The sequence below is a fragment of the Rhinatrema bivittatum genome, chromosome 10, assembly GCF_901001135.1.
Source record: "Rhinatrema bivittatum chromosome 10, aRhiBiv1.1, whole genome shotgun sequence".
NCBI classification, from domain to species: domain Eukaryota; kingdom Metazoa; phylum Chordata; class Amphibia; order Gymnophiona; family Rhinatrematidae; genus Rhinatrema; species Rhinatrema bivittatum.
Genome location: NC_042624.1, coordinates 121,682,313 through 121,709,949, shown reverse-complemented (window position 1 = coordinate 121,709,949; position 27,637 = coordinate 121,682,313). Strand labels below are relative to the sequence as shown.

The window sequence follows — 27,637 nt, the reverse complement described above, 5'->3', positions numbered from 1 at the left end:
GTCTGCCTTTTCTCCGCAGGTGTTCTGGCTGTGTCGTCATATCCGCTGACGTCTCGCCCCTTCGGTTCTCCATCTGTGACCATTGAGACTTTCAGTCCAGAAGACTGTTTTCTATATTTGTGAACATTTGGCAAATTCTTATTTTGTATTATTTTACAGACCACGGGCTCCACTATTTTCGCAGCGTTCATGGTTTGGCCGCTGAAGAAGCAGTGGCTGTGAAACACTGCCCGTGTCGGCCTTCTCTACGATCCAGGAGGTAGGGACTGTTGCTCACTGCTTGCCTTTTAATATGCAGCCACAACATTTCTAAAAAGTATTTTTTTTCCTACTAATCGGCAAGGTGAATGAAGGAAGTGATTGGGTGGTCCTCGCTTTGCTCTGCAGGACAGGCTTGCTGACAGCTTGTTTTTCATTTAATGCTAAATTATTGCAGTCTGTGATGGCTGACCTGTTTCACTTTCTGGTTTAATTGTATTGTGTTCACTTTTATGCTTCTACACTTAAAAAAAACCCCCATTTAAGGGAGTCTCTCAGCTCATGATGCTGTACTCGCGTAGAGGGATAAAATACTTATTATTGGATTACGTTTTTGCTACATTCTTCCTATTACTGGCTTTAAGCTGCTACGTCAGTGCCGCTGTTCCCGTGTCCCTCCTGACGCAGCCCCACCCGCGAGACACTGTATCGATGTGAATTATCATTAAATTAACATTCAGTATCTTCTGAAACCTTCAGCTGTGATTCTGGAATATTTATTCACGCGTGTTTGCTTTGGTGCGTTATACAATATACAAAGTGAGGGCGCACGTTTTCACTTGGCCATGGGTGCGAAATTGCCTGGTTACAGACAGCCTCACGTCTAGGTAATTCTGCACTGCTTAAACCGAGCATAATTTGCTCTTTCTTTAGTGACTAATGAAGAGAGCAGAGCTCTTGAAACTTTGTAACAGATGTACGGAGTTAGTCCAATAAAAAGGTCTCACCTACAACTGATCTCCTAATCTTTATTACTACATATTCAAGTAGACTAACACAGCAACCAAAATACTTTGCTTCCAAAGTGACATCATGAGCCAGGTACACTGTAGTGAGGTGTCGCTCTATAAGATGACATCATGAGCCAGGTACACTGAGTGAGGTGTCGCTCTATAAGGTGACATCATGAGCCAGGTACACTGAGTGAGGTGTCGCTCTATAAGGTGACATCATGAGCCAGGTACACTGAGTGAGGTGTCGCTCTATAAGGTGACATCATGAGCCAGGTACACTGTAGTGAGGAGTCGCTCTATAAGGTGACATCATGAGCCAGGTACACTGAGTGAGGTGTCGCTCTATAAGGTGACATCATGAGCCAGGTACACTGTAGTGAGGTGTCGCTCTATAAGGTGACATCATGAGCCAGGTACACTGAGTGAGGTGTCGCTCTATAAGGTGACATCATGAGCCAGGTACACTGTAGTGAGGAGTCGCTCTATAAGGTGACATCATGAGCCAGGTACACTGTAGTGAGGAGTCGCTCTATAAGGTGACATCATGAGCCAGGTACACTGAGTGAGGTGTCGCTCTATAAGGTGACATCATGAGCCAGGTACACTGTAGTGAGGTGTCGCTCTATAAGGTGACATCATGAGCCAGGTACACTGAGTGAGGTGTCGCTCTATAAGGTGACATCATGAGCCAGATACACTGAGTGAGGTGTCGCTCTATAAGGTGACATCATGAGCCAGATACACTGAGTGAGGTGTCGCTCTATAAGGTGACATCATGAGCCAGGTACACTGAGTGAGGTGTCGCTCTATAAGGTGACATCATGAGCCAGGTACACTGAGTGAGGTGTCGCTCTATAAGGTGACATCATGAGCCAGGTACACTGAGTGAGGAGTCGCTCTATAAGGTGACATCATGAGCCAGGTACACTGAGTGAGGTGTCGCTCTATAAGATGACATCATGAGCCAGGTACACTGAGTGAGGTGTCGCTCTATAAGATGACATCATGAGCCAGGTACACTGAGTGAGGTGTCGCTCTATAAGGTGACATCATGAGCCAGGTACACTGAGTGAGGAGTCGCTCTATAAGGTGACATCATGAGCCAGGTACACTGAGTGAGGTGTCGCTCTATAAGATGACATCATGAGCCAGGTACACTGAGTGAGGTGTCGCTCTATAAGATGACATCATGAGCCAGGTACACTGAGTGAGGTGTCGCTCTATAAGGTGACATCATGAGCCAGGTACACTGAGTGAGGTGTCGCTCTATAAGGTGACATCATGAGCCAGGTACACTGAGTGAGGTGTCGCTCTATAAGATGACATCATGAGCCAGGTACACTGAGTGAGGTGTCGCTCTATAAGATGACATCATGAGCCAGGTACACTGAGTGAGGTGTCGCTCTATAAGATGACATCATGAGCCAGGTACACTGAGTGAGGAGTCGCTCTATAAGGTGACATCATGAGCCAGGTACACTGTAGTGAGGTGTCGCTCTATAAGGTGACATCATGAGCCAGGTACACTGAGTGAGGTGTCGCTCTATAAGGTGACATCATGAGCCAGGTACACTGAGTGAGGTGTCGCTCTATAAGGTGACATCATGAGCCAGATACACTGAGTGAGGTGTCGCTCTATAAGGTGACATCATGAGCCAGGTACACTGTAGTGAGGAGTCGCTCTATAAGGTGACATCATGAGCCAGGTACACTGAGTGAGGTGTCGCTCTATAAGGTGACATCATGAGCCAGGTTCACTGAGTGAGGTGTCGCTCTATAAGGTGACATCATGAGCCAGGTACACTGAGTGAGGTGTCGCTCTATAAGGTGACATCAGGAGCCAGGTACACTGAGTGAGGTGTCGCTCTATAAGGTGACATCAGGAGCCAGGTACACTGTAGTGAGGTGTCGCTCTATAAGATGACATCATGAGCCAGGTACACTGAGTGAGGTGTCGCTCTATAAGGTGACATCAGGAGCCAGGTACACTGTAGTGAGGTGTCGCTCTATAAAGTGACATCAGGAGCCAGGTACACTGAGTGAGGTGACATCAGGAGCCAGGTACACTGAGTGAGGTGTTGCTCTATATATAAGGTGACATCATGAGCCAGGTACACTGTAGTGAGGTGTCGCTCTATAAGGTGACATCATGAGCCAGGTACACTGAGTGAGGAGTCGCTCTATAAGGTGACATCAGGAGCCAGGTACACTGAGTGAGGAGTCGCTCTATAAGGTGACATCAGGAGCCAGGTACACTGAGTGAGGAGTCGCTCTATAAGGTGACATCAGGAGCCAGGTACACTGAGTGAGGAGTCGCTCTATAAGGTGACATCAGGAGCCAGGTACACTGTAGTGAGGAGTCGCTCTATAAGGTGACATCATGAGCCAGGTACACTGAGTGAGGTGTCGCTCTATAAGGTGACATCATGAGCCAGGTACACTGAGTGAGGTGTCGCTCTATAAGGTGACATCATGAGCCAGGTACACTGTAGTGAGGTGTCGCTCTATAAGGTGACATCATGAGCCAGGTACACTGAGTGAGGTGTCGCTCTATAAGGTGACATCATGAGCCAGGTACACTGAGTGAGGTGTCGCTCTATAAGGTGACATCATGAGCCAGGTACACTGAGTGAGGTGTCGCTCTATAAGATGACATCATGAGCCAGGTACACTGAGTGAGGTGTCGCTCTATAAGGTGACATCATGAGCCAGGTACACTGAGTGAGGAGTCGCTCTATAAGGTGACATCATGAGCCAGGTACACTGAGTGAGGTGTCGCTCTATAAGATGACATCATGAGCCAGGTACACTGAGTGAGGTGTCGCTCTATAAGATGACATCATGAGCCAGGTACACTGAGTGAGGTGTCGCTCTATAAGGTGACATCATGAGCCAGGTACACTGAGTGAGGTGTCGCTCTATAAGGTGACATCATGAGCCAGGTACACTGAGTGAGGTGTCGCTCTATAAGATGACATCATGAGCCAGGTACACTGAGTGAGGAGTCGCTCTATAAGGTGACATCATGAGCCAGGTACACTGTAGTGAGGTGTCGCTCTATAAGGTGACATCATGAGCCAGGTACACTGAGTGAGGTGTCGCTCTATAAGGTGACATCATGAGCCAGGTACACTGTAGTGAGGAGTCGCTCTATAAGGTGACATCATGAGCCAGGTACACTGTAGTGAGGAGTCGCTCTATAAGGTGACATCATGAGCCAGGTACACTGAGTGAGGTGTCGCTCTATAAGGTGACATCATGAGCCAGATACACTGAGTGAGGTGTCGCTCTATAAGGTGACATCATGAGCCAGGTACACTGAGTGAGGTGTCGCTCTATAAGGTGACATCATGAGCCAGGTACACTGAGTGAGGTGTCGCTCTATAAGATGACATCATGAGCCAGGTACACTGAGTGAGGTGTCGCTCTATAAGGTGACATCAGGAGCCAGGTACACTGAGTGAGGTGTCGCTCTATAAGGTGACATCATGAGCCAGGTACACTGAGTGAGGTGTCGCTCTATAAGATGACATCATGAGCCAGGTACACTGAGTGAGGTGTCGCTCTATAAGGTGACATCAGGAGCCAGGTACACTGTAGTGAGGTGTCGCTCTATAAGGTGACATCATGAGCCAGGTACACTGTAGTGAGGAGTCGCTCTATAAGGTGACATCATGAGCCAGGTACACTAAGTGAGGAGTCGCTCTATAAAGTGACATCAGGAGCCAGGTACACTGAGTGAGGTGTTGCTCTATATATAAGGTGACATCATGAGCCAGGTACACTGTAGTGAGGTGTCGCTCTATAAGGTGACATCATGAGCCAGGTACACTGAGTGAGGAGTCGCTCTATAAGGTGACATCAGGAGCCAGGTACACTGAGTGAGGAGTCGCTCTATAAGGTGACATCAGGAGCCAGGTACACTGAGTGAGGAGTCGCTCTATAAGGTGACATCAGGAGCCAGGTACACTGAGTGAGGAGTCGCTCTATATATAAGGTGACATCAGGAGCCAGGTACACTGAGTGAGGAGTCGCTCTATAAGGTGACATCAGGAGCCAGGTACATTGAGTGAGGTGTCGCTCTATAAGGTGACATCAAGAGCCAGGTACACTGAGTGAGGAGTCGCTCTATAAGGTGACATCAGGAGCCAGGTACATTGAGTGAGGTGTCGCTCTATAAGGTGACATCAAGAGCCAGGTACACTGAGTGAGGAGTCGCTCTATATATAAGGTGACATCAGGAGCCAGGTACACTGAGTGAGGAGTCGCTCTATAAGGTGACATCAGTAGCCAGGTACACTGAGTGAGGAGTCGCTCTATAAGGTGACATCAGGAGCCAGGTACACTGAGTGAGGAGTCGCTCTATAAGGTGACATCAGGAGCCAGGTACACAGTGAGGAGTCGCTCTATAAGGTGACATCAGGAGCCAGGTACACTGTAGTGAGGAGTCGCTCTATAAGGTGACATCAGGAGCCAGGTACACAGTGAGGAGTCGCTCTATAAGGTGACATCAGGAGCCAGGTACACTGAGTGAGGAGTCGCTCTATAAGGTGACATCAGGAGCCAGGTACACTGAGTGAGGAGTCGCTCTATAAGGTGACATCAGGAGCCAGGTACACAGTGAGGAGTCACTCTATATATAAGGTGACATCAGGAGCCAGGTACACAGTGAGGAGTCGCTCTATAAGGTGACATCAGGAGCCAGGTACACTGAGTGAGGAGTCGCTCTATAAGGTGACATCAGGAGCCAGGTACACTGAGTGAGGAGTCGCTCTATAAGGTGACATCAGGAGCCAGGTACACAGTGAGGAGTCGCTCTATAAGGTGACATCAGGAGCCAGGTACACTGAGTGAGGAGTCGCTCTATAAGGTGACATCAGGAGCCAGGTACACAGTGAGGAGTCACTCTATATATAAGGTGACATCAGGAGCCAGGCACATTACAGTGAAATGTTGCTTTTCTTACTGAGAGCAGTAACATCTGGGAGACCTATGCCCTTTGATGTCAGAGCTGCACTGCGTTGCCGTTGTCCCCTGCTGGAATATTTCCGGAATCCACCCCTTCTTTCTAGCTTGAAAGAGGGAGAGCCAAGCACCCCTGCTTTCTATGTGAGCTCCCCCCCCCCCCCCCCACTGGGGAGGCACTTTCACCGAGGATATAAACCTGCAGACGAGGAGTCTCAGCTTTATACCTGGGGCAAGCAGAATAAAAAAAGGTCATTGGAGCTTTTTAAACATGGACAAAGAAGCAGTAAAATCTGTTTGGAAAAAAAAATGCTGGTATTAAATCATGACTTTTTGCCTGGCTCGCCTCATTAAAAGTGGCCTTTTGGAAGGTAAAATCATCATTGTAAGTGATAAGATCTTTAAGAAAATAATTCACGGCTTCTTCACCCTTTAATATGATAGCCGCCATCGGCTAATTTTTTTCTTAATGGCAACGAGGCCATCAATCTTTCCCAAGTCTTACTCACCCTTCCCTCGTCTTCCCCTCCCGACAGCCTCTCCACTGGCACAGCTTTACCCTTTTTTTTTCTCCCTTTCAGCATTTCGCCTTCTTCTAGTGAACCTTACTCGGCCGAGTGTGAAGAGGGACGATTGGTTTGGGAAGCTGCAGGGCCAAGGTGCGAGCAGCCGCAGGACGAGGGCGAGGGCCGCAGGACGCGCTCAGAGACAACGCTCCAGGTCTCCTCATGACCCTTCCCGTCTTCCTGCGCAGCCCCTCCCGGACACGGAGGGGTCCTGTGCGTTCCTCGCTTCCCTTCTGAAGGCCCCTCTCTCTCTCTCTCTCCGTGCGGAAGCCCAACTGCGGCTCCTTTTCTAAGGCTTTAGTTTGGCTTCCCTGTGGGAATTTTGTTCACTTATTAAAACCCTTCGACAACAATTTGGGTGAGAATAGCAGACTTGCACAAATTTCTTTAAAACTCGAATCGCCGCGGTTATTTTGACTTTGAAAACTGCAAGAATGCATTCAGATTTTGGATGCAGGGAATATTTTGACTTCCAGCGTGTGAAATGCACCTCTGCCCCCTGTACAAACCTTCTCCTCGGCCTGGATGGGAGGGAGGGTTTCTGGGGGCTTGGAGGGTGGAGCAGTGTGACACATGTTGGCGCTCAGGCCAGGTTAGTGATTTGGTACCCCCCAGAAATCTCCCTCTGATGAAGTGACCTATTGTTAGTGCCCTGTTGGCCTACCCCTTATTCTGGCCCTGCCCCCACTGCATCTTGCCAGCTTCTAGTGCAGCTCCTCTGTAGCATGCAGGACGACCCTGAGACCGGCCGCACTCACCACAGGACAGCGCCGGCCTCTTCCAACGCCATGCTTTCTCTTCGGTGGAGAGGACACCACCAGCTGCTCCCCCTCCTTCCCACTGGTGGTGCCTCTTAGGTGCACGTGCGCCACGAACCAGCCCATACTGGCCCCGTGGCAGGAAAACTCTTCCGTGGCGCCTCACGATGACTTCGCGCAGCTGGATGTTTAAACTCCAGCTGCACTTCCCTCTCTGCCTCAGCAACGGGTGCCGCGCTCGATGCTCCCTTCATGCCTCGTTGTCCGGCCGTGTTCCCCGTCGCGCCTCCTTGCCTGGCTCCTGGCCTTGTCTGCCTGTCCCGTCTTGTTTTGGTCCTCAGTGTCCATCCATCCTAGTTCTGTCCATCTTGCCCGGCTCTTGATCCTGACCTCTGCCACAGACCCGGACCACTTTCTTGCCTGCTGCCTGGTATTGACCTTGGCTACGGACACTGACGCCTCCTTACACGCTGCCTGCCTTGACCTTGGCTTGTACCTGGACCCTGTTTTCTCACTGCCAGCCCTGACCTCTGCCCTGGACTCTCTCTCTTAAAGGACATTCGCCTAGACCCAAGGGCTCAGCCTGTGGGGAATGGGCCTGGTATAGGTGACGCTCCGGCTCCAGTCCTAGGAAGGGCGGGTCCGTCACCTGTCGGCAGGGCTAGTGGTTTTGCCCACTAGGCGGCATCAACCATGCCACAGTCCAGGGGCTCACACCCGTGGCATCCTCAGTGGTCAGAGGGATGGTCTCTGTTTGCTACTGTACCTTTGACCTCACTGGATCTCTGCATCTCATGGGTTCTGCCCCCTTTCTTGGGGTAGATTGCATCCTGATGTGAGAGACTAGTCATCTGGCGCTCCTGGGGTTTTTTTTCACCTGGTCCGTCTCGTCTATAAATTGAGAATTACAGCAAATTCCTGCACAACAAGCAGCTCTCCTAGTAGGACCATTAGTGGTGCTGCTCTTTGGATGAGCATTAGAAGTAACCCGTGTCCCTTCTTCTGATGGATTTCCTGTCCATGACAGTTCAATCCAAGAGACAGTAATCATGCTGCCCTCCAGCACACAGCACTGTCACTGGCTGCAGCAGTCTAAGGGAGAAGTTCTGGAATATGAGTTCAAGATGACCCTTGCAAATCGCCTTATCCTCGGTTTATCCAACTGTAACTGGGCAATGGTAATAATATCGTGGGTCTGAGAAACGTGCTCCCAGAGACTCAAGCTGTACAATGCTAGGAAGAAATGTGTATCCACATCTAAATTTGCATGGATGCTAAACTTTAAAATGCACTCACCCCATCCCGCAGCTGAGCCCCAGGGACGTGTGCAGGACGGGGCCTGAAATATTTCTTACGCCTTCCCCCTCCAGTTCTCCTATCCCTGCAGGCATCAGACAGGTTGGCTGATGTCATGGAAAAACAGAAGCTAGTTAATGCTGCTGGCACCCTGTTTTCTTTGAAAGCCGGTCATTACAGGCCTTGAGACACTGGGCGATCATTTCTAATAGCCAGGGGGAGAAAAATAAACACAGGGTTGTTTGTTTTTTTTTTTTTGGCATCTTAAACAATCCATCAAAAAACCGCTGTCTCTGGAATAAATAAAACCTGTTTTTCTCTACCTAGATGGGGTGTTTTTCTATCCTGGCAGAAAGTGGCTCCTACTCCATGTTTTAGGTTTAACTCCTCTGTCTAAACAGGTACTTATCACTTAGCAGGGAGGTGACGGTTTGACAGGTTTTCTGCCTCCCTTCCTCCCCTGCACGGCTGGAAGCAGTCAAAGTGTTGCTAATAGCTGTTATCATTTAAGAGCTGCAACCTGAAAGCACTGAATGATTCCCCAGCTCTGCAGGGCACTTTCCCTGCTTTCTCCCCCTCAGCCATTTCTCATATTAGCAGCGGAAAATCCCCGACTGAGGTTTTATATATAAAGATGGCCCTTAACTCAGTGCTGGATGAGGTGGGGGGAACTTCTAGCACCCTGAATCCCTCCTCATGATATTATGGGGAATGGAAAACATTAGCTGTGCAGAAAATGCACTAAAATAATAATTAAAAAAAAAAAAGGCAGGTCAGGTTATCAGAGGGCCCATGGGTGTCATGGACAGGCTGGACCGGGTCTGGCTTCGCGCCGTTGCATCCAGGTCTTGTGATCCCACTTTTCCTGGAGGAACTGGAACCGCAAGATCATAGGGGTGAATGGGTCAAAACCGGAACTGGCCCAGTCTGTCTCTGATGAGCTGGCAGTGTCTGGAGAATACCGCAGTGCGTATCAGGGCCAGGAGTTCACGCACGGGCAAAGGAAAGAGCCCGCAGGCTGGAGGAAGGCTGCAGTTTTGTTTTGTAAAGATGCGGCTCGCTCCCTCACATCCCATGCTTGCTCCTTCACATCCCATGCTCGCTCCCTCACATCCCATGCTTGCTCCCTCACATCCCATGCTCGCTCCCTCACATCCCATGCTCGCTCCCTCACATCCCATGCTTGCTCCCTCACATCCCATGCTTGCTCTTTCATCCTGCTCTTTTGCAGATCAGTACAAGTTGCTGAAGCAGCCATCGCGATGCCGTGCAATGAGCAGCTTGATTTTCAGGATAACTGAAGTAGGACTGTGGGGATGGGGGAGATCCCCCCCCCTTTCAAAATACGCTGAAAGTTCCTCGTCTCTTCGACTTCCCCATTCAGAGGCGCGGAAGCTGGGAGGCAGAGTTTCAGATGTTGTGGGGTGCGCTCGTAAACAGGGAGCGCAAAGCATTAGTCGTGGCCTGGGGCGGCTTTCCAAAGCGCCGGACACGTTCGTGGCTCCTCACGGATACCCGCAGGCCTTGTAAAGCCGTAAGCTGCAGGTGCTGGAGCCTTTTCTGGGGCCACGGGGCCCAGGTACGGGGAAACGACGAGCAGGCTGCTTCCTCTCTGCCCTCGCTGCTGCTCCTCGGATCCCGATGCCGCATTACTTCGACTTACAATAAGGTGGCAGCATAAACCCCCTCAAAGCCCTGGACAGAGAAGAAAGAGAGCACCTGGAATGAAGTGGGGGAGCAGCCCTCAGCCTTGGGACTGCAGCTAAAGGGCTACCCAGACCTTCCCCATCTGAGAGGGAAAAACATCCGGAACTGAAAACCTTTCTCCTGCTGCAGGTTTCCATTCAGACTCACCCTGGAGTGGGATACTAAGCGGCATTTCTGGCCAGGCCAGGCAGCAAGGGCACGAAAGGAAAGGGTTAATTTGCAGGAGCGGATACATGGAAAGGGGGGCGGTCAGCACTGACCGGTGGCCTGGCATGGAAGTGACGGCACCGTCAGCAAACTAAAAGTCCCCCCCCCCCCCGCCTCTCCTCTAGCGCGGGCCCGCTGACGGTCGGTGTGCGGTGCCCGGTGGGGCCCCACTCTGAGTGCCCACAAACGGCTGCGGCTCCCACAGCCTCTCACACCAGAAGGGAAGAAGGGGTGCTCGGAGGTGAGGGTACGGTCAGAGACCCAGCGAGCTTTGCAGCACCACACTAAGTATGATCCAGTCTTCTTTATTCCCTGCCGTCCCTCTCCCTGCCCGCGCACAAGGGAGCGGCACTTCTGGAGTAAGGCGCCAGGAGGTGGGAGCTGCTTCGGCTGGTGCGCCTGCCGCTGCTGGGCCTCCTCGGCCCTGCCAGGTCGAGCTCACTCACTCTGGCCGGCGCTCGCTTACATGCTCACCCTTTGGAAGCCCTCTGAGGATGTTTTTACAGAAAGCACTACTTCCACATAAAGGTCACCTAAAGTTCTGTAGGCAAACATCCCCACATCCTAATCCATTCTGTAGGTGGATTAAACGAATGTGTGAAAAAAGGAGGGTTTGAAGCAGTAAACTGAGCTGGGACTGACAGAGACGCCACACACACAAGCACTTTACAAAACGGCTTTCATCATGAGAGCAGCGCTTCAAAGCTGCTCTGCTGGCTACCTCCTTAACAGCAGCAATTTGCCCGTTTCTCGGCTCTAATCCTTCGCTGTTTGATCTTATTCCTAGATCTCCTTTCCTTTTGTTGTTATATTGTATCGTATTTTTTTTGCAGCAATTTAATTCATTTTTAAAATTCAGCACCATGGACGAGGAAAGAAGCAGCGCCAGCAAGGGAAATGGTAACGCAGGGTCGCCGATACTCTGACCCCACTACAAAAGCACACAGGGGGAGGCGGGACCCAGACATTTTGGGAGGGGGTCCTTTCAGACCATGGCAGAAGTAAAGACGGTGCGGCCACGGTGCTAATGCTGCCGCCACCGACTTCTCAGCATCATTCACTGCCAGCATTGAAAGCAGCACATAAGTCGCACGGCCACGGCTCAGCGCACAGACCCCTTACATATCCGATTATGGGCGACGTCCACGTGCTTCACTTCCCCTTTCCAACCTGCTGTGGATACAAGGCTCGCGCTTTCCTATTTCTGGGGCTAGATTTTTTGCCGGAGAGATCACCCTCTCACCCTGACCTAAACGTGCCCCCAAGACCCTTCCTCTGAATGCAGCCAAGGGCAGCCTTTCATCAACACGCAGGCTTTCAGCCACACCGACAGCAATTTCAGATGACTTACATGGGTAAAACACTTTTCACCTGCACGAGATCCCCATGACTTATTAAAGTGTTACACATTCAATCTATGCATAATTTACTTTTAATATTTTAAATAAAAGTGCATAATAACTGACAAGTGGCACTGCTATGCTTCTGGTAGTACTGTATTCATGCTTTACATGTATCAGTGTGACCCCTGCATGGGGCTCTGATGAAGATCTGCTCTTCAGCTGTCTGTGCTGTATTCATGCTTTACATGTATCAGTGTGACCCCTGCATGGGGCTCTGATGAAGATCTGCTCTTCAGCTGTCTGTGCTGTATTCATGCTTTACATGTATCAGTGTGACCCCTGCATGGGGCTCTGATGAAGATCTGCTCTTCAGCTCTCTGTGCTGTATTCATGCTTTACGTGTATCAGTGTGACCCCTGCATGGGGCTCTGATGAAGATCTGCTCTTCAGCTGTCTGTGCTGTATTCATGCTTTACATGTATCAGTGTGACCCCTGCATGGGGCTCTGATGAAGATCTGCTCTTCAGCTCTCTGTGCTGTATTCATGCTTTACGTGTATCAGTGTGACCCCTGCATGGGGCTCTGATGAAGAGCTGCTCTTCAGCTGTCTGTGCTGCATTCATGCTTTACGTGTATCAGTGTGACCCCTGCATGGGACTCTGATGAAGATCCGCTCTTCAGCTCTCTGTGCTGTACTCATGCTTTACGTGTATCAGTGTGACCCCTGCATGGGGCTCTGATGAAGATCTGCTCTTCAGCTGTCTGTGCTGTATTCATGCTTTATGTGTATCAGTGTGACCCCTGCATGGGGCTCTGATGAAGATTTGCTCTTCAGCTGTCTGTGCTGTATTCATGCTTTACGTTTATCAGTGTGACCCCTGCATGGGGCTCTGATGAAGATCTGCTCTTCAGCTCTCTGTGCTGTATTCATGCTTTACATGTATGAGTGTGACCCCTGCATGGGGCTCTGATGAAGATTTGCTCTTCAGCTGTCTGTGCTGTATTCATGCTTTACGTGTATCAGTGTGACCCCTGCATGGGGCTCTGATGAAGATCTGCTCTTCAGCTCTCTGTGCTGTATTCATGCTTTATGTGTATCAGTGTGAATCCTGTATGGGGCTCTGATGATCTAATGGTGGCAACCAATGCACATGCTTAGATCATCTCAAAGAAGCCTAGTGGACATCCCATCAGTGAAGCAGGCTTGCCTGGCTGACATGAGAGAAAGCACATTTTCGGTGGCAGCGTGCACACTGTGACAGACTGATTCCTGGAGAGCTGAAGTCAATGCTTAGAACTCATCTTCATAGATAGGCTTATTAATGATGGCCAGGAAGTGTTTATTAAAACAGACTAACATATTTTGCAGATGTTTACATTTAATGGTTGCGCCTCTTTCTGTGTTTATATTGGTTTATGTTAATTTTATGTAATCAAACTTTGTACATTTATTTTATTTTATTTTATTTATTTAAATTCTTTTACTACATCGATACTCAAGACGAGGTCTTATCGTACCGGTTTACAATATAACAGGGGGAAACCAATTAACAACTAAGTGGAAAGGTAAAGTTACATTAAACAGGGAGCGAAGAAATGGGAGATGGAAACCAGGAGAGATTTTAAACGATAACAACTGGAGAGTGATAAAATTAACGAAAAAAATATAGTAGCGAGACATAAACATATTTATCTTAGGCGATTATTAACATAATATATCTGGGAGGAGGAGAATTGGGGAGGTGAGCGGGGGTGGTGTTAGGGCAGGGGCTGGAGACGGGGAGGGACTGATGCGGGGAGGTGGGAGGGATAGGGGAAGAGGTAGAAGGGTGAGAGTCAGTGTTGGATTGATGGAGGTTCCTTCAACGGTAAGCTTGTGTGAACAGTCAGGTTTTCAGTTTCTTTCTGAAGGAGAGTGAAGTGAATTCATTTCTTGGTGAATTCACATAAGCGATTAACAAATGTTAATGAAAGATAAAGATTCCTGTATCTGTGGATGCCTGCATGGGGCTCCTTGTGCTGTAAGCATGCCTTATGGGGACAAGATTGTGCGCAAATTATTCTGACACCCATGCACACTGTACCGAGCCTTAAAGAAGAAAGCCGGCCTCATTTTTCTTTGAAATTAAGAAGGTGTGAGCACACATACTAAAAGGATCCATGTGCAAAGTGCCAGTGTTTCTGGCGATGCCATATGCACGCCCACAGGGACATCTCCTTTGAAGCTGGCTCAGAGCGACGGTTCTGAGGAATCTGCAAGCACTTTTAATGGCATTTCAGAAGAGCAATCTTCAGACAGGCCACTGTGCGCAGGGAAAGGGACTCCCCTCGTCTCAGTACGATGCGTGCGCAGGGTGCTGGCTACTAGCTTTAGGTCTGCAAAACAGGAGGAGCAGCCAAACCCTTCAAACAGCAATAGCTCTCTGGAATGAAATAAAAATAGGAATGAAAATTTGGGATCTTAATGATTTTCAGGCCGATACAGTACAGTGCGCTCCGACGGAGCACTGTTACCCTGCCATTGGACGCGCGTTTTCCCTTACCCCTTATTCAGTAAGGGGCAGAAAACGCTCGTCCAACCCGTGGCACCTAATAGCGCCCTCAACATGCAAATGCATGTTGATGTCCCTATTAGGTATTCCCGCGCGATTCAGAAAGTAAAATGTGCAGCCAAGCCGCACATTTTACTTTCAGAAATTAGCGCCTACCCAAAGGTCGGCACTAATTTCTTCCGGCATTTGGAAAGTGCACAGAAAAGCAGTAAAAACTGCTTTTCTGTGCACCCTCCGTCTTAATATCATGGCGATATTAAGTCGGAGGTCCCGAATGGTAAAAAAAAAAAAAAAAAAAATTTAAAGTCAGCCGGCGGCTGTCGGGTCGAAAACCGGACGCTCAATTTTGCCAGCGCCGGAAAAATTGAGCGCCGGCTGTCAAACCCGCTGACAGCCTCCTTTTGCCCGTTTTTACTGCCGAGCCTAATTTAAATACTGTATCGCGCGCTCAGGCGAGTGGCCTGTGCGCACGCCGGGTCTCCTGCGGACTTTACTGAATCGGCCCATTTGTTTGTTTTAGTTGCTAGATGAATTATCAAAAACCCCTTTACTAATCCCGCTGCTTTAATGTTGCTGAGATAGAGATCGACAGTGGGTGCCACTTATCCGGCTAAGAGCAGCTTTTCAACATTTGACTGTGTTTAGCAGATAACTCTTTAGCCAGCTACATGAGCTGGAGAAGTCAGACCTGCTATTCCGCTCATCTACAGTCAGCTGCATAAAACTATCTGCCCAACTATTACATTGCTGTGTTTATGCAGCGATGCAGTTGTGCCACTGAATATCCTGGACAAGTTAGCCGGCCTTGTTTACCTGACTAACTCGCTCAGGCGGACAGTGGCTGAATATTGATCCCAAACTTTTATGGACCTCACCTTTATGGCTGATTTTCAGTCTTTGCCTGCATGGCCGTCCTGTTATAGGAGCTTAACTTAAGAATGGCCATCAGATGCAAACATTCCTGAGGTACACGCTGCGCATTTTGGTGAAGGTGTGAGGGAGTATTAAAGCCCTGAATGCTCTGCTACAAAGCCAGAGAGGAAGACAAAGAAAAAGGAATAAGAGGAAGAGCCGTGTAGTGGAACGGTTGGTACAAAATGACTAGCAGTTGCTGCAGACAGAAAATCAGAGGCAGGGAACCTGCTATTATCGATTCCTTCTTCCTTCACCGATGGCTCTCTTTCATCCAATTTCACAAGATGAAAAGGGAACTCGCCAGGGCAAAGAATAAAGGGGAAAAAAAGCAACTTTATTGGATACTACATTCTGCAATCCAAAACAAGAACATGATTGCAAAGCTATCTTGTCAGTGAGCTCCCATGCAGCAGGGAGTGCTGCGGCTCTCCGAACCTCACAAGGCTTGTCTCCCAGTAAAAGCCACCTAAGAATAATGACTCCTCCAGGGCTCGAATGCTTTCAACATTCTTCCACTAGGTCTAATGAAAGATTTCAAGATTCGACTCTCTTCTCTCCTCCTCCCATGTTCCTGTCCCTCTCCCCCCATGCACCCTGTCTTCCTGAAGTTAATATTCTCAGGGCATGACGGGCATGCGGTGACAGATCACGTTTGCATGGAACGACTCTCCCTCCAGTCTCTGTTCAATACTTTCTCTAAAGGCAGATGGGACTCTTTACCTTCAAACTCTCACCCTGCCAGGAGCAGGCTCCTGATTCTCTATCTGGTGTCTGTCACAGAATTTAGCACCAAAGATCTGAGGCCTATAAAAAGAAAAGCCACCTACAGTACTCATCTTATCATCGCCTCTGTTTTCATACAGGGATGCATTGAAGTCACCAACAGGACTGGATGCCCTGTCCCGAACCCAAATGTGCCTTTGCTAGGGAGCGAACATTACATTCTAAAGATATTAATGTCCCCAGTAAAGAAGTGTCCTCAGTACACAGGTTCTTGGACTAGAAATGTTTCTACTCAATTGTATCATTATTTGGGTCCAGCGAGTGTGACTCTTGTGCTTCCAGAGGTTCAGGGAAGTTGTGGGGGAGCTGCTTAAAGCATCTCACTAGAACTGTGCACTTTAAAGAGGAGAGCAGCTAACTCCAACAGGATCCACAGACATTCAGGATCCCACTCCCGCTGTGATCTTAAAAAGTGGTGCCAGAGATGCTGCAGGTTGATGACTTAGAGATCACTGATAACCCATTCATTTAACTTTTTTACCATGTTCCATACGATACCATACGATGTGCAAATGGCTGTCGGTATATAAAAAATGTTAAATAAATAAATAAAATAAATAAATGTTCCTTCCCAACTCATTCTGGAAGGAAAACAGTTAACATAAATTGTCTGCACGTCATAGCGTGACTACAAAGAGCTGCTCTGTGAATATTGTTCATGTTCTTTCACTTTATAGACACAATTGCAGCCTCCTGATTGTATCTGCCTCTGATGGATAAATGGCTGAATTCAGCAGTCTGGAAAATGCAGGTGTACCGGAAATCTCGCGTGGCCGTGAAAGCTGCTCTGATGTCATCAGTTGTGGTAAAAGCTGCTCTGCTGCTCCTTATGCAAATGAGCTCCTTATACTGGCTCCTGGCTAGAGGTAGAAGGATTGGCGAACAGCACTACCCTATGCAGTCTTGACAATCTCATATCCTTACAGCTCATGATCTGAAATGTTTTTTGCAATGGTGGGTAGGGTGGAAACACCCTACAAGTTTAACCCTTGGGAAAGTTCGTGCAGGACTCATTAAAGTCTGAAGCACTTTCTATGGATGGCTGTACTGGTTCATCATCCAAATCCTTGGAGGATTCCCAGAAAATGAGGGGGCATCAATTCTTCTGTGCCTGAAGCCACACAAGCATTTCTCTTTCTCTGTGGCCTGCAAGGGACTGCGTCACCAGGATCTTTCTGATGCATGAGATCAAGCAATTGCACTAGCCCTTGGTCTGAGAGGGCTGGCACAGGTCCTCAGGCTGGTACCAAAATCTGAATCTGCTTCTTACTCCTCACGGTTTAGAAACCCTCCTCCCTGTCTGAGATGCCTTCCACACGCAACAGGCAAAACAATGCAATTCTGGAAGGCTGAGGCGTAGTCCCACAAACCCTGCAGTATCTCCCCCTCCGAGGAAGCTTGCTCCTAGCCCCAGCTAAAGCCTATTCCAGTCCCGAGCCCCTGCCATGCGTATGTAGGAAGTCTGGAGACCCATGCAGGGCCGGTGCAAGGGTCTGTAGCACTCTAGGCAGACCAATGTAAAGCCAGCCCCCCCCCCCCAATCCACCCTGAGTTGAATGTGCCCTCTGAAAGTGGTAGCTACATAGAGTTATGGTCCCTCCCCCTCCCCTGTGATCCTTCTTTCACATTTTGAAAATAGCGCCCTCACAGACCCCGGCGGCCTGCCGCCCTAGGCAGCCGCCTAGTCCCGCCTAACGGTTGTGCCTGCCCTGGCCCTGTGATGGCTCAGAGTAACCTGACACTCCCTGGCTTGTCAGAGAAAATTATCCCTGGATACCAAAGATGTATGAAGACCAACCATCTTTAACCAAGAAGGGATACGGGAAACTACGATTCAGATGGCAAATCTGCTCAGGGTCTGGTCTGGCCAAACGTGGAACTTAACTTACAAAATAGTCACTCTTTTCCGTTTATAGGGTCAGGAAAAACTGTGATCCTTATGCTTTTTTTTAAACATAAAAACACTAAGGACCTGATTTTCAAAAGCATTTACACTCTTAAAACTGGGTTTTACACTTTATGAAAGTATGTTCTATTTACACGTGTAACTCCTTTGAAAATTCACGATGCACAACAGATAAGCTGCTGAGGGACAAAATGAGATTAACACGTCAACCCTTCCACCAGTCAGAAAACTCCAGGGCTTTGGGGCAAGGTTTATATGTCTGTAGCTGGCAAAACTTGACTCCAAGATGGTGGACACCAAGCGCCCTTTCTCCTCCTCTGGGAGCGCTAGTGGTCCTGATAAGGACCCGGGGGCAGTGCTGTCACTGAACTTCTGAGACGCTGCGGGTGCACAGTGAGAGCTACTGCGGCTGCCTCTGCAGCCCTGCCAGGAAGGGACCCGCAGCAGAATGGGCGCTGGAAGAGGGCCAGGCAGGACAGGAAGTACTAGGATGCAATTTAACTTAATTTAATTTGAGATTTATGGGCGGCCATTCCAAAGCCGATTACAGGATTAAAGGAACATTACATGGGAAATCCTACCCCTCGGACAGTAATACACTCACACTGCAACGAGTTACCAAGAAGTGAAAACAGAGGGTGAGGCAGCTCAGAACACAATCCTTGCAAGGCAGCTCCTCAGTAAAAGGGCTCGAGATTACAAAATGGGGTAACGGGCGGTTTGCCGCCGGCGGGAAGGTGGCCCGGGTGCGAACGGCATGATTTCTTGAGGGGTTTTGGTCAGGAGTGAGTCTGCTGCACAAAGAGCCCTCAGATGGAGCGGGAAGATCAGGCAAACACTGGAGGCTTTCAGACGGGCGCTGGCGAGAGCGGTTCACATGCGGTGCCGGGTTCTGGATCTTATTTCATTCAGCTCTGAGCTCTGCGAGACGGATCGGTCAGTTGTCGGTTTTGCCTGGACCTTCTCTGTCAGACAGGCGAGGCCGATGCCCTTCAAGGCTTTGTATGCAGGGCAGATTTATTTTAAACGTAACCGGACGTCAATCTCCCGCTTCACACGCAGCCCGGGTCCGATTTTTCAGGCTGGCACTGATTCCCCAGGAATGACAGGCACCCTCCTTCACCTCTTGTTCCCCCACTCTGGGTTGCTGACGGATTTTAAATCCGGGGTGGGAGTGAGAGCAATTGTGCTGAGCACAGGGTCCTTCCAGCTCAGTTAAACCACTTTTCTACTGGGGAATCGATCAGAAGATCATGGATGAGAACTGTGACACAATGCGAGCAGCACTGCCCAGGGATCACGATTCCTGGAGTGCGTATTAAAACGAGAAGCACAGAGACGAGGTGAAACAGCCCTGATTTCTTTTTAAAGTCTACTGCAATAATGGCTCAACCAAATGTTACCACTCTTTATTTTTTTTAATTAAATACTAAGTAAATCAGATTCTTCATCACTGTGTGCACTTGTGCTAGCCTCAGCCTGTGCATTCAGAGTAGGAACAGAGCTGTAGGGGAGGGGGGGGGGCACATATCAGTGGTGACGGGGAACCCCGATGACAAGGGGAGAAGCTGCAGTGGGGAGGGGGACCATGAACTGCACAGCAGGGAAAAAGGGTCTCCCAGCACCACAAAGAGGTAAAGTGCTGTGTGAGTGGCACCTGCGAGTGCTGGACGGTCACTGCTTTGTGCCTCCTGACCCCAGGCAGGGAGCAGACTGTGCACTGAGAGCTGAGGTGCATGGGAGTCATTTACACTTACCTTGGGAGTGCAAGGGAGCACGGCATCCTTCAGCATGGAGTTCTTACTGCCGAGAGAGAAGAAAAGAGGGAAAATGTTACTGACACCATTAGAGCAACAAACCAGGCAGAGGAGATTCTGGGCCAGGAGTGCAAAACGCCCCCCATGCACACGCGTCTGAAACAGAGCAGCTCTGGCCCCAAGGTTTAATTTCCTGCAGGAAGAGAAAATTCCACAGGATCTTTTGTACACAGGGTGGGGTCTGCCAAATTTATTTATTTTTTTTACATTTAACAGCACTTTCTGTAAGAGATTTTGCTTCGCCACATTTTTTTATTTTGTGAGGAAATTCGGTCCTTGGGCAAACATGCACGGTTTCAAAATCGTGTGAGTAAATTCATTCCCAGATGCTTTGCACAACTGTGACCCTAAATGCGATACCGCATGGAGACAGCACAGCTGAGGTTGTATTCCTGGCCTGAGGCACCGCAGAGTGCACAATATCAGCTCAAGAAGTATTTACCACATTCCTCTCTGCAGCCAGGGACAGTGTCGCACACACAGGATCAGCACTAAAGCATGCGGAATTTAGTGGATAACCAAACTTTTATACAAAAAAAAAAAAAAAGCCAGTTAACACTTCTGTGGCAAGAAATCTACCACGGGGCTTCCCAAATATTCCCTACTGACCCCCCACGTGTGCAGCGTGATCTCCTGCATGTTAACGTGGATATCCTGTAAGCGTGACTGGCTAAGGGGTCGGCAGGGAAGGTTTGGGGAGCTGCTAAGAAGCGGCTTTTCTGGATAGGGGGACGCCGCGCATCGCAGACGGTTTCATAAGGCACCATTATGACACCGCACTTTATGCAGCGACAAGAACGAGCAATAAGTTAGAAGAGCAGCGAGTCCTAAAGCCCAGCCTGAATCAATTTCATATTTCTCTCTTTAGGTGGAAGGGAAATTCTTTACACACGGCGGGAAACGGTGTCACCGATGACCTCACGCACCGGCCTCTGATTAGTCGATGCTATGCGTGACATCACAGCCAATCTGTACCAACCAGAGCCGGGGGGGGGGGGGTGTGTGAAGCAATCTGTGACACAATCCTGCATTCTGTGCTAGACGAGAGGCGCCACTTCGGGTCCTGTGCGGCACACGGTGTCTGCAGCCCCTTCCCGCCACTTCATCTTAAACTGGTGGCTCCTCGCCTCCGCCGCGAGAGCCTCTCGGTGAAGCGGCAGGGCCCCCCCGTGCCTGCCCCGCCGCCTCCTCTCGCAGTGCTGCTAGGACGGGAACATAAAACCCAGGAATAAAAGACCCCTGCGGCGAACGGCGCCACCACCCTGCGCGCGCGTCTGCGGAAGGCTGAATTGATTGCTTAATTCTGTTTGTTGCTCATTTAACCACTCACGGTTCAATCTGCCAGGGATTCACCCGCGGCCCGCCCCTCCCCCTCCCCCGAGTGAGATGCTGCAGATTTAATAACCAACTCCCTCCCCCCCCCCCAAGACAGGTTACATTTGAAACAATTACATATTAAAGCCAACATCCCAAACAGCACTGCACTATAATTTTTTGGTTATTAAAGTAATCTTTCTCATGTAAATTCTCTGGCGAACATGCTACAAACAGCATTAGGAAATAAATTATTTTGCCCTGATTTGATTTGTCAGTGCACGGCACCTGCAGCTGTAACCCATCTTGAAATATGTGGCTGGCAGTGGCCGCGCCGCTGAGTACATTGTATCTGGGGGCTGGCTCCTTCCAGCCCAGACACCTCTCCAGAGCCTCAGGGAGCTGATGGATGGCAGGGGGGGGGGGTGGAGTGTATTTAATAACAAAATTTGTATGCAAGCCCTGCAGCCGGGGGGCGAGGATGACTGATCAGCAGCCAGAAAGTATTAAAAAGCCTGACTAAACAGATGCCGACAATAGAACAAGACACATCAAATCCCATCTTCCTCACATGCGCTCACATCCACGTATCCGTCCAGGCATCTGTATCAGCATGCGAGGAGGGAGCGTCCTTTCCGGGCGCCAAACCCTTTTATTGGCCCAGCATAAGAATTATCCAAAAATGATTTGCTACCTCAGCTTTGGGAAGCACTTAGCTCCCTTTTCAAATGTCAAGGCCAGAGATAATACAACTAGCAAACCACATCAATATCTTTCTTCTTATCTACATATATATACATATCTACATATATATATACATATCTACATATATATATACACACACACACACGCAGACACATAAAAAGAAGAGATGTGCAGATGTAGAGATTTGTGTCTAAATATATATGTAGGACACACACAGACACATGAAAAGTACAGATGTAGAGATTTGTGTATAAATATATATGTAGGACACACACACAGACACATGAAACGTTCAGATGTACATATGTAGAGATTTGTGTATAAATATATATGAAGGACCACACACAGACACATGAAACGTTCAGATGTACATATGTAGAGATTTGTGTATAAATATATATGTAGGACACACACACAGACACATGAAAAGTACAGATATACATATGTAGAGATTTGTGTATGAATATATATGTAGGACACACGCAGACACATGAAAAGTACAGGTGTGCAGATGTAGAGATTTGTGTATAAATATATATGTAGGACACACGCAGACACATGAAAAGTACAGGTGTGCAGATGTAGAGATTTGTGTATAAATATATATGTAGGACACACGCAGACACATGAAAAGTACAGGTGTGCAGATGTAGAGATTTGTGTATGAATATATATGTAGGACACACGCAGACACATGAAAAGTACAGGTGTGCAGATGTAGAGATTTGTGTATAAATATATATGTAGGACACACACACAGACACATGAAAAGTACAGATGTACAGATGTAGAGATTTGTGTATAAATATATATGTAGGACACACGCAGACACATGAAAAGTACAGGTGTGCAGATGTAGAGATTTGTGTATAAATATATATGTAGGACACACACAGACACATGAAAAGTACAGATGTAGAGATTTGTGTATAAATATATATGTAGGACACACACAGACACATGAAAAGTACAGATGTACAGATGTAGAGATTTGTGTATAAATATATATGTAGGACACACACACACAGACACATGAAAAGTACAGATGTGCAGATGTAGAGATTTGTGTATAAATATATATGTAGGACACACACAGACACATGAAAAGTACAGATGTAGAGATTTGTGTATGAATATACGTAGACACACACACAGACACATGAAAAGTACAGATGTACAGATGTAGAGATTTGTGTATAAATATATATGTAGGACACACACAGACACATGAAAAGTTCAGATGTAGAGATTTGTGTATGAATATACGTAGACACACACACAGACACATGAAAAGTACAGATGTGCAGATGTAGAGATTTGTGTATAAATATATATGTAGGACACACACACACAGACACATGAAAAGTACAGATGTGTAGATGTAGAGATTTGTGTATGAATATATATGTAGGACACACACACAGACACATGAAAACTACAGATGTGCAGATGTAGAGATTTGTGTATAAATATATATGTAGGACACACACAGACACATGAAAAGTACAGATGTAGAGATTTGTGTATGAATATATATGTAGGACACACACAGACACATGAAAAGTACAGATGTAGAGATTTGTGTATGAATATATATGTAGGAGACACACACACAGACACATGAAAAGTACAGATGTAGAGATTTGTGTATGAATATATATGTAGGACACACACACAGACACATGAAAAGTACAGATGTGCAGATGTAGAGATTTGTGTATGAATATATATATAGGACACACACAGACACATGAAAAGTACAGATGTAGAGATTTGTGTATGAATATATATGTAGGAGACACACACACAGACACATGAAAAGTACAGATGTAGAGATTTGTGTATGAATACATATGTAGGACACACACACAGACACATGAAAAGTACAGATGTACAGATGTAGAGATTTGTGTATAAATATATATGTAGACACACACACACTCACAAAACTCAGTTATCTGCGCACAGCTGCCCAGATATTATCTCTTTCTTCCCACGTCTGAGGATACGGGAGGCATCAATACTTTCCTATGAGCCTTTTTTAAAGATGGGCACAGTAGATGTGACATGAAAGTGATGGCGCTGTCATGTTCACTTTGCCGAGGCCCCTTCCCTCCCAGCCGCCGAGCCGTGGTGGCAGCGGGCAGAAATTGAATTTGGCCAGTTGTAATCTGCCGTGATTTGGCAGATGGCTGGGTGTTATGAAATGAGAGGAGATGGGAGAAGGCGTTTTCTCCTCAGGCTACATGCCCCCTTGCTCCCTCCTCCCCCTCTGTCTCTGATCCTCGCGAGGCAGAGAAGTGAATAAATCCGAAATTATTAAACATTATCAGGCTGCAAATATGCAATAATGACGAGCGAATGGTACATGGCAATGAAATAATCACTTCCCCATCTCAAGTGGGCACTGCCATTAAAGTCACAGGACAAAGGGACTGGATGCCCTCAGCGCCACCAGCTCCAGTGCAAAAAAAAGTGCCTGTTTCTTCTTTCTGTTCCTCCACTAAATATTTCTCTTTCTTTTGCCAGAAATTTAATTTTCTTTTTCAGATTTTTACATTTTGCCCAGTGAACAGAAGATGTGAATGTTTCCTACCACTATAAGATGCTTCATAATAGCAGAGACCTCAGGAGACAACAGGAGCAGAACCCAGAGACTGATACTTAATGATTTGGTGCGCTTTACTACCTAGGAGTGGCCAGAACGTTACAGAACTGAAAATAAATCTCCTGGTAAACCTTTCTAATAATCTGATAACTGCTCACTTTAGGACATGCTTGTGCCCTGAGGGGCGGATTTTAAGAGCCCTGCTCGCCGGTGCGCTTATGTTCAATAGGCGCACCGGCGCGCGCAGAGCCCCGGGACTCGCGTAAGTGGAGTTTTCCGAGGGGGGCGTGTCAGGGGGCGGGGCCGAGCAGGGCACCGTTTCGGGGGCGGGCCCGGGGGCGTGGTTTAGGCCCAGGGCGGTCCGGGGGCGTGGCCGCGCCCTCCGGAACTGCCCCCGGGTTGCGTCTAGGCTCGCCAGCGGCCTGCTGGCGCGCGGGGATTTACTTCTCCCTCTGGGAGGCGTAAATCCCCCAACAAAGGTAGGGGGGGTTTAGACAGGGCCGGGGGGGTGGGTTAGGTAGAGGAAGGGAGGGGAAGGTGAGGGGAGGGCGTTAGCGAATTCTCTCCGAGGCCGCTCCGATTTCGGAGCGGCCTCGGAGGGAACGGAGGCAGGCTGTGCGGCTCGGCGCGTGCCGGCTACACGAAGGGGGCGGATTTTAAGAGCCCTGCTCGCCGGTGCGCCTATGTTCAATAGGCCTACCGGCGCGCGCAGAGCCCCGGGACTCGTGTAAGTCCCGGGGTTTTCCAAGGGGGGCGTGTCGGGGGCGTGTCTGGGGTGGGGCCGAGCGGCGCGCCGTTTTCGGGGCCGAGCGGCGCGCCGTTTTCGGGGCGGGACACGGCGTTTCGGGGGCGGGCCCGGGGGCGTGGTTTCGGCCCGGGGCGGTCCAGGGGCGTGGCCGCACCCTCCGGAACCGCCCCCGGGTCGCGTCTAGGCGCACCAGTGGCTCGCTGGCGCGCAGGGATTTACTTCTCCCTCTGGGAGGCGTAAATCCCCCAACAAAGGTAGGGGGGGGTTTAGACAGGGCCGGGGGGGGGGGGGTTAGGTAGAGGAAGGGAGGGGAAGGTGAGGGGAGGGCATTAGCAAATTCCTTCCGAGGCCGCTCCGATTTCGGAGCGGTCTCGGAGGGAACGGAGGCAGGCTGCGCGGCTTGGCGCGCGCCGGCTACACGAAATCGGTAGCCTTGTGCGCGCCGATCCAGGATTTTAGCGGATACACGCGGCTACGCGCGTATCTACTAAAATCCCGCGTACTTTTGTTGGCGCCTGGAGCGCCAACAAAAGTACGCCAAACACGCCGTTTTTGAAAATCTACCCCTTAATCGGTAGCCTTGCGCACGCCGATCCAGGATTTGCGCGGCTACGCGCGTATCTACTAAAATCCCGCATACTTTTGTTTGCGCCTGGAGCGCCAACAAAAGTACGCCAACGCGCCGTTTTTGAAATCTACCCCTGAGAGTGGAGCGCGTCACTTTTCCTTAAATCTAAACCAGTGATGGAAAGGGGAGGCGTATGGTGCAGGTGTCCAGGTCCCAGGCCTAGATGGGAGCCCATAGCTGGGGTACAGTTCAGTGCGCAAAGTACCCTTAATGCATCCCTGGTTTAAACTAGCATGAACATAGATGCACTAATGGGTTTCTTGTTGCAACACTGCACCAGTATAGATTTTGGTACTATTAGAAATATACTGATGATTAAGAAAAACAGGAAAGAAAAGTGATAAAAGTCAAACTGCAATCAGTAAGAATTCCTCTACGTTACACTGCAGCAGCCTGGAGTAAGGCTTCCTCTATTCTACATTGCAGTATGTCTGGAGTGTGCATTCCTTTACACTACACTGCAGAACCTTGGAGTAAGAATTTCTCTACGCTGGAATATCTCTGGAATAAGCCTTCCTTTATTCTATACTGCAGTACTTCTGGAGTGTGCATTCCTTTATAATGCATTGCAGAACCTTGGAGTAAGTCTTTCTCTTCACTACAATATCTCTGGAGTAAGCCTTCATCTATTCTACACTGCAGTACTTCTGGAGTGTGCATTCCTTTATAATGCATTGCAGAACCTTGGAGTAAGTCTTTCTCTTCACTACAATATCTCTGGAGTAAGCCTTCATCTATTCTATACTGCAGTACTTCTGGAGTGTGCATTCCTTTATAATGCATTGCAGAACCTTGGAGTAAGTCTGTCTCTTTACTACAATATTTCTGGAGTAAGCCTTCATCTATTCTACACTGCAGTACTTCTGGAGTAAGTATTTCTTTATAGTACACTTCAGAACCCTGGAGTAAGTCTTTCTCTACACTGTAATACTTCTGGAGTAAGCCTTCTTTTACTCTACACTTCAGCACTCTGCCTTCCTCTGTTTTACAAGGCAGTATTGCTGGAGCCATCCTCTGCACCAGATTTAAGTCTCTCTATACTCTTTACTGCTGGTGTAAATCTCTATACTCTGTACTGCCGGTGTAAGCCTCTCTGAACTCTGTACTGCCGGTGTAAATATTTCTGTACTCTGTATTGCCGGTGTAAATCTCTCTATACTCTGTACTGCTGGTGTAAGTCTCTTTGTACTCTGTACTGCCGGTATAAGTCACTCTATATTCTGTACTACTAGTGTAAATCTCTCTGAACTCTGTACTGCCGGTGTAAATCTTTCTGTACTCTGTATTGCCGGTGTAAATCTCTCTATACTGCCGGTGTAAATCTCTCTGTACTCTGTACTACTGGTGTAAGTCTCTCTGTACTGCTGGTGTAAGTCTCTCTGTACTCTGTACTGCCGGTGTAAATCTCTCTGTACTGCTGGTATAAGCCTCTCTGTACTCTGTACTACTGGTGTAAGTCTCTCTGTACTGCCGGTGTAAGTCTCTATTCTATACTACTAGTGTAAGTCTCTCTGTACTCTGTACTGCCAGTGTAAATCTCTCTGTACTACTGGTGTTAGTCTTTCTGTACTCTGTACTGCTGGTGTAAATCTCTCTGTACTGCTGGTGTAAGCCTCTCTGTACTCTGTACTACTGGTGTAAGTCTCTCTGTACTCTGTACTGCTGGTGTAAGTCTCTATATTCTGTACTACTAGTGTAAGTCTCTCTGTACTGCTAGTGTAAATCTCTCTGTACTCTGTACTACTGGTGTAAGTCTCTCTGTACTCTGTACTGCCGGTGTAAATCTCTCTATATTCTGTACTACTAGTGTAAGTCTCTCTGTACTCT

General features: G+C 48.5%; 1 protein-coding gene and 1 long non-coding RNA gene across 3 annotated transcripts in view; one reads left to right on the top strand and one right to left on the bottom strand.

The window, feature by feature from the left end:
- Positions 1 to 27,637, bottom strand: part of LOC115099775 (E3 ubiquitin-protein ligase RNF220-like) — a 207,260-nt gene that overhangs the window by 151,887 nt on the left and 27,736 nt on the right. For both annotated transcript variants that reach the window (XM_029617612.1, XM_029617613.1), the window contains exon 2: positions 19,748 to 19,793. In XM_029617612.1, coding sequence (XP_029473472.1) covers positions 19,748 to 19,793 — 46 coding nt within the window. The remainder of the gene's footprint in view (positions 1 to 19,747; positions 19,794 to 27,637) is intronic.
- LOC115099776 lies at positions 57 to 26,385 on the top strand. Its single transcript, XR_003858882.1, has 3 exons — positions 57 to 259; positions 24,377 to 24,559; positions 26,237 to 26,385. It is a non-coding gene; the product is annotated as an uncharacterized LOC115099776 (long non-coding RNA).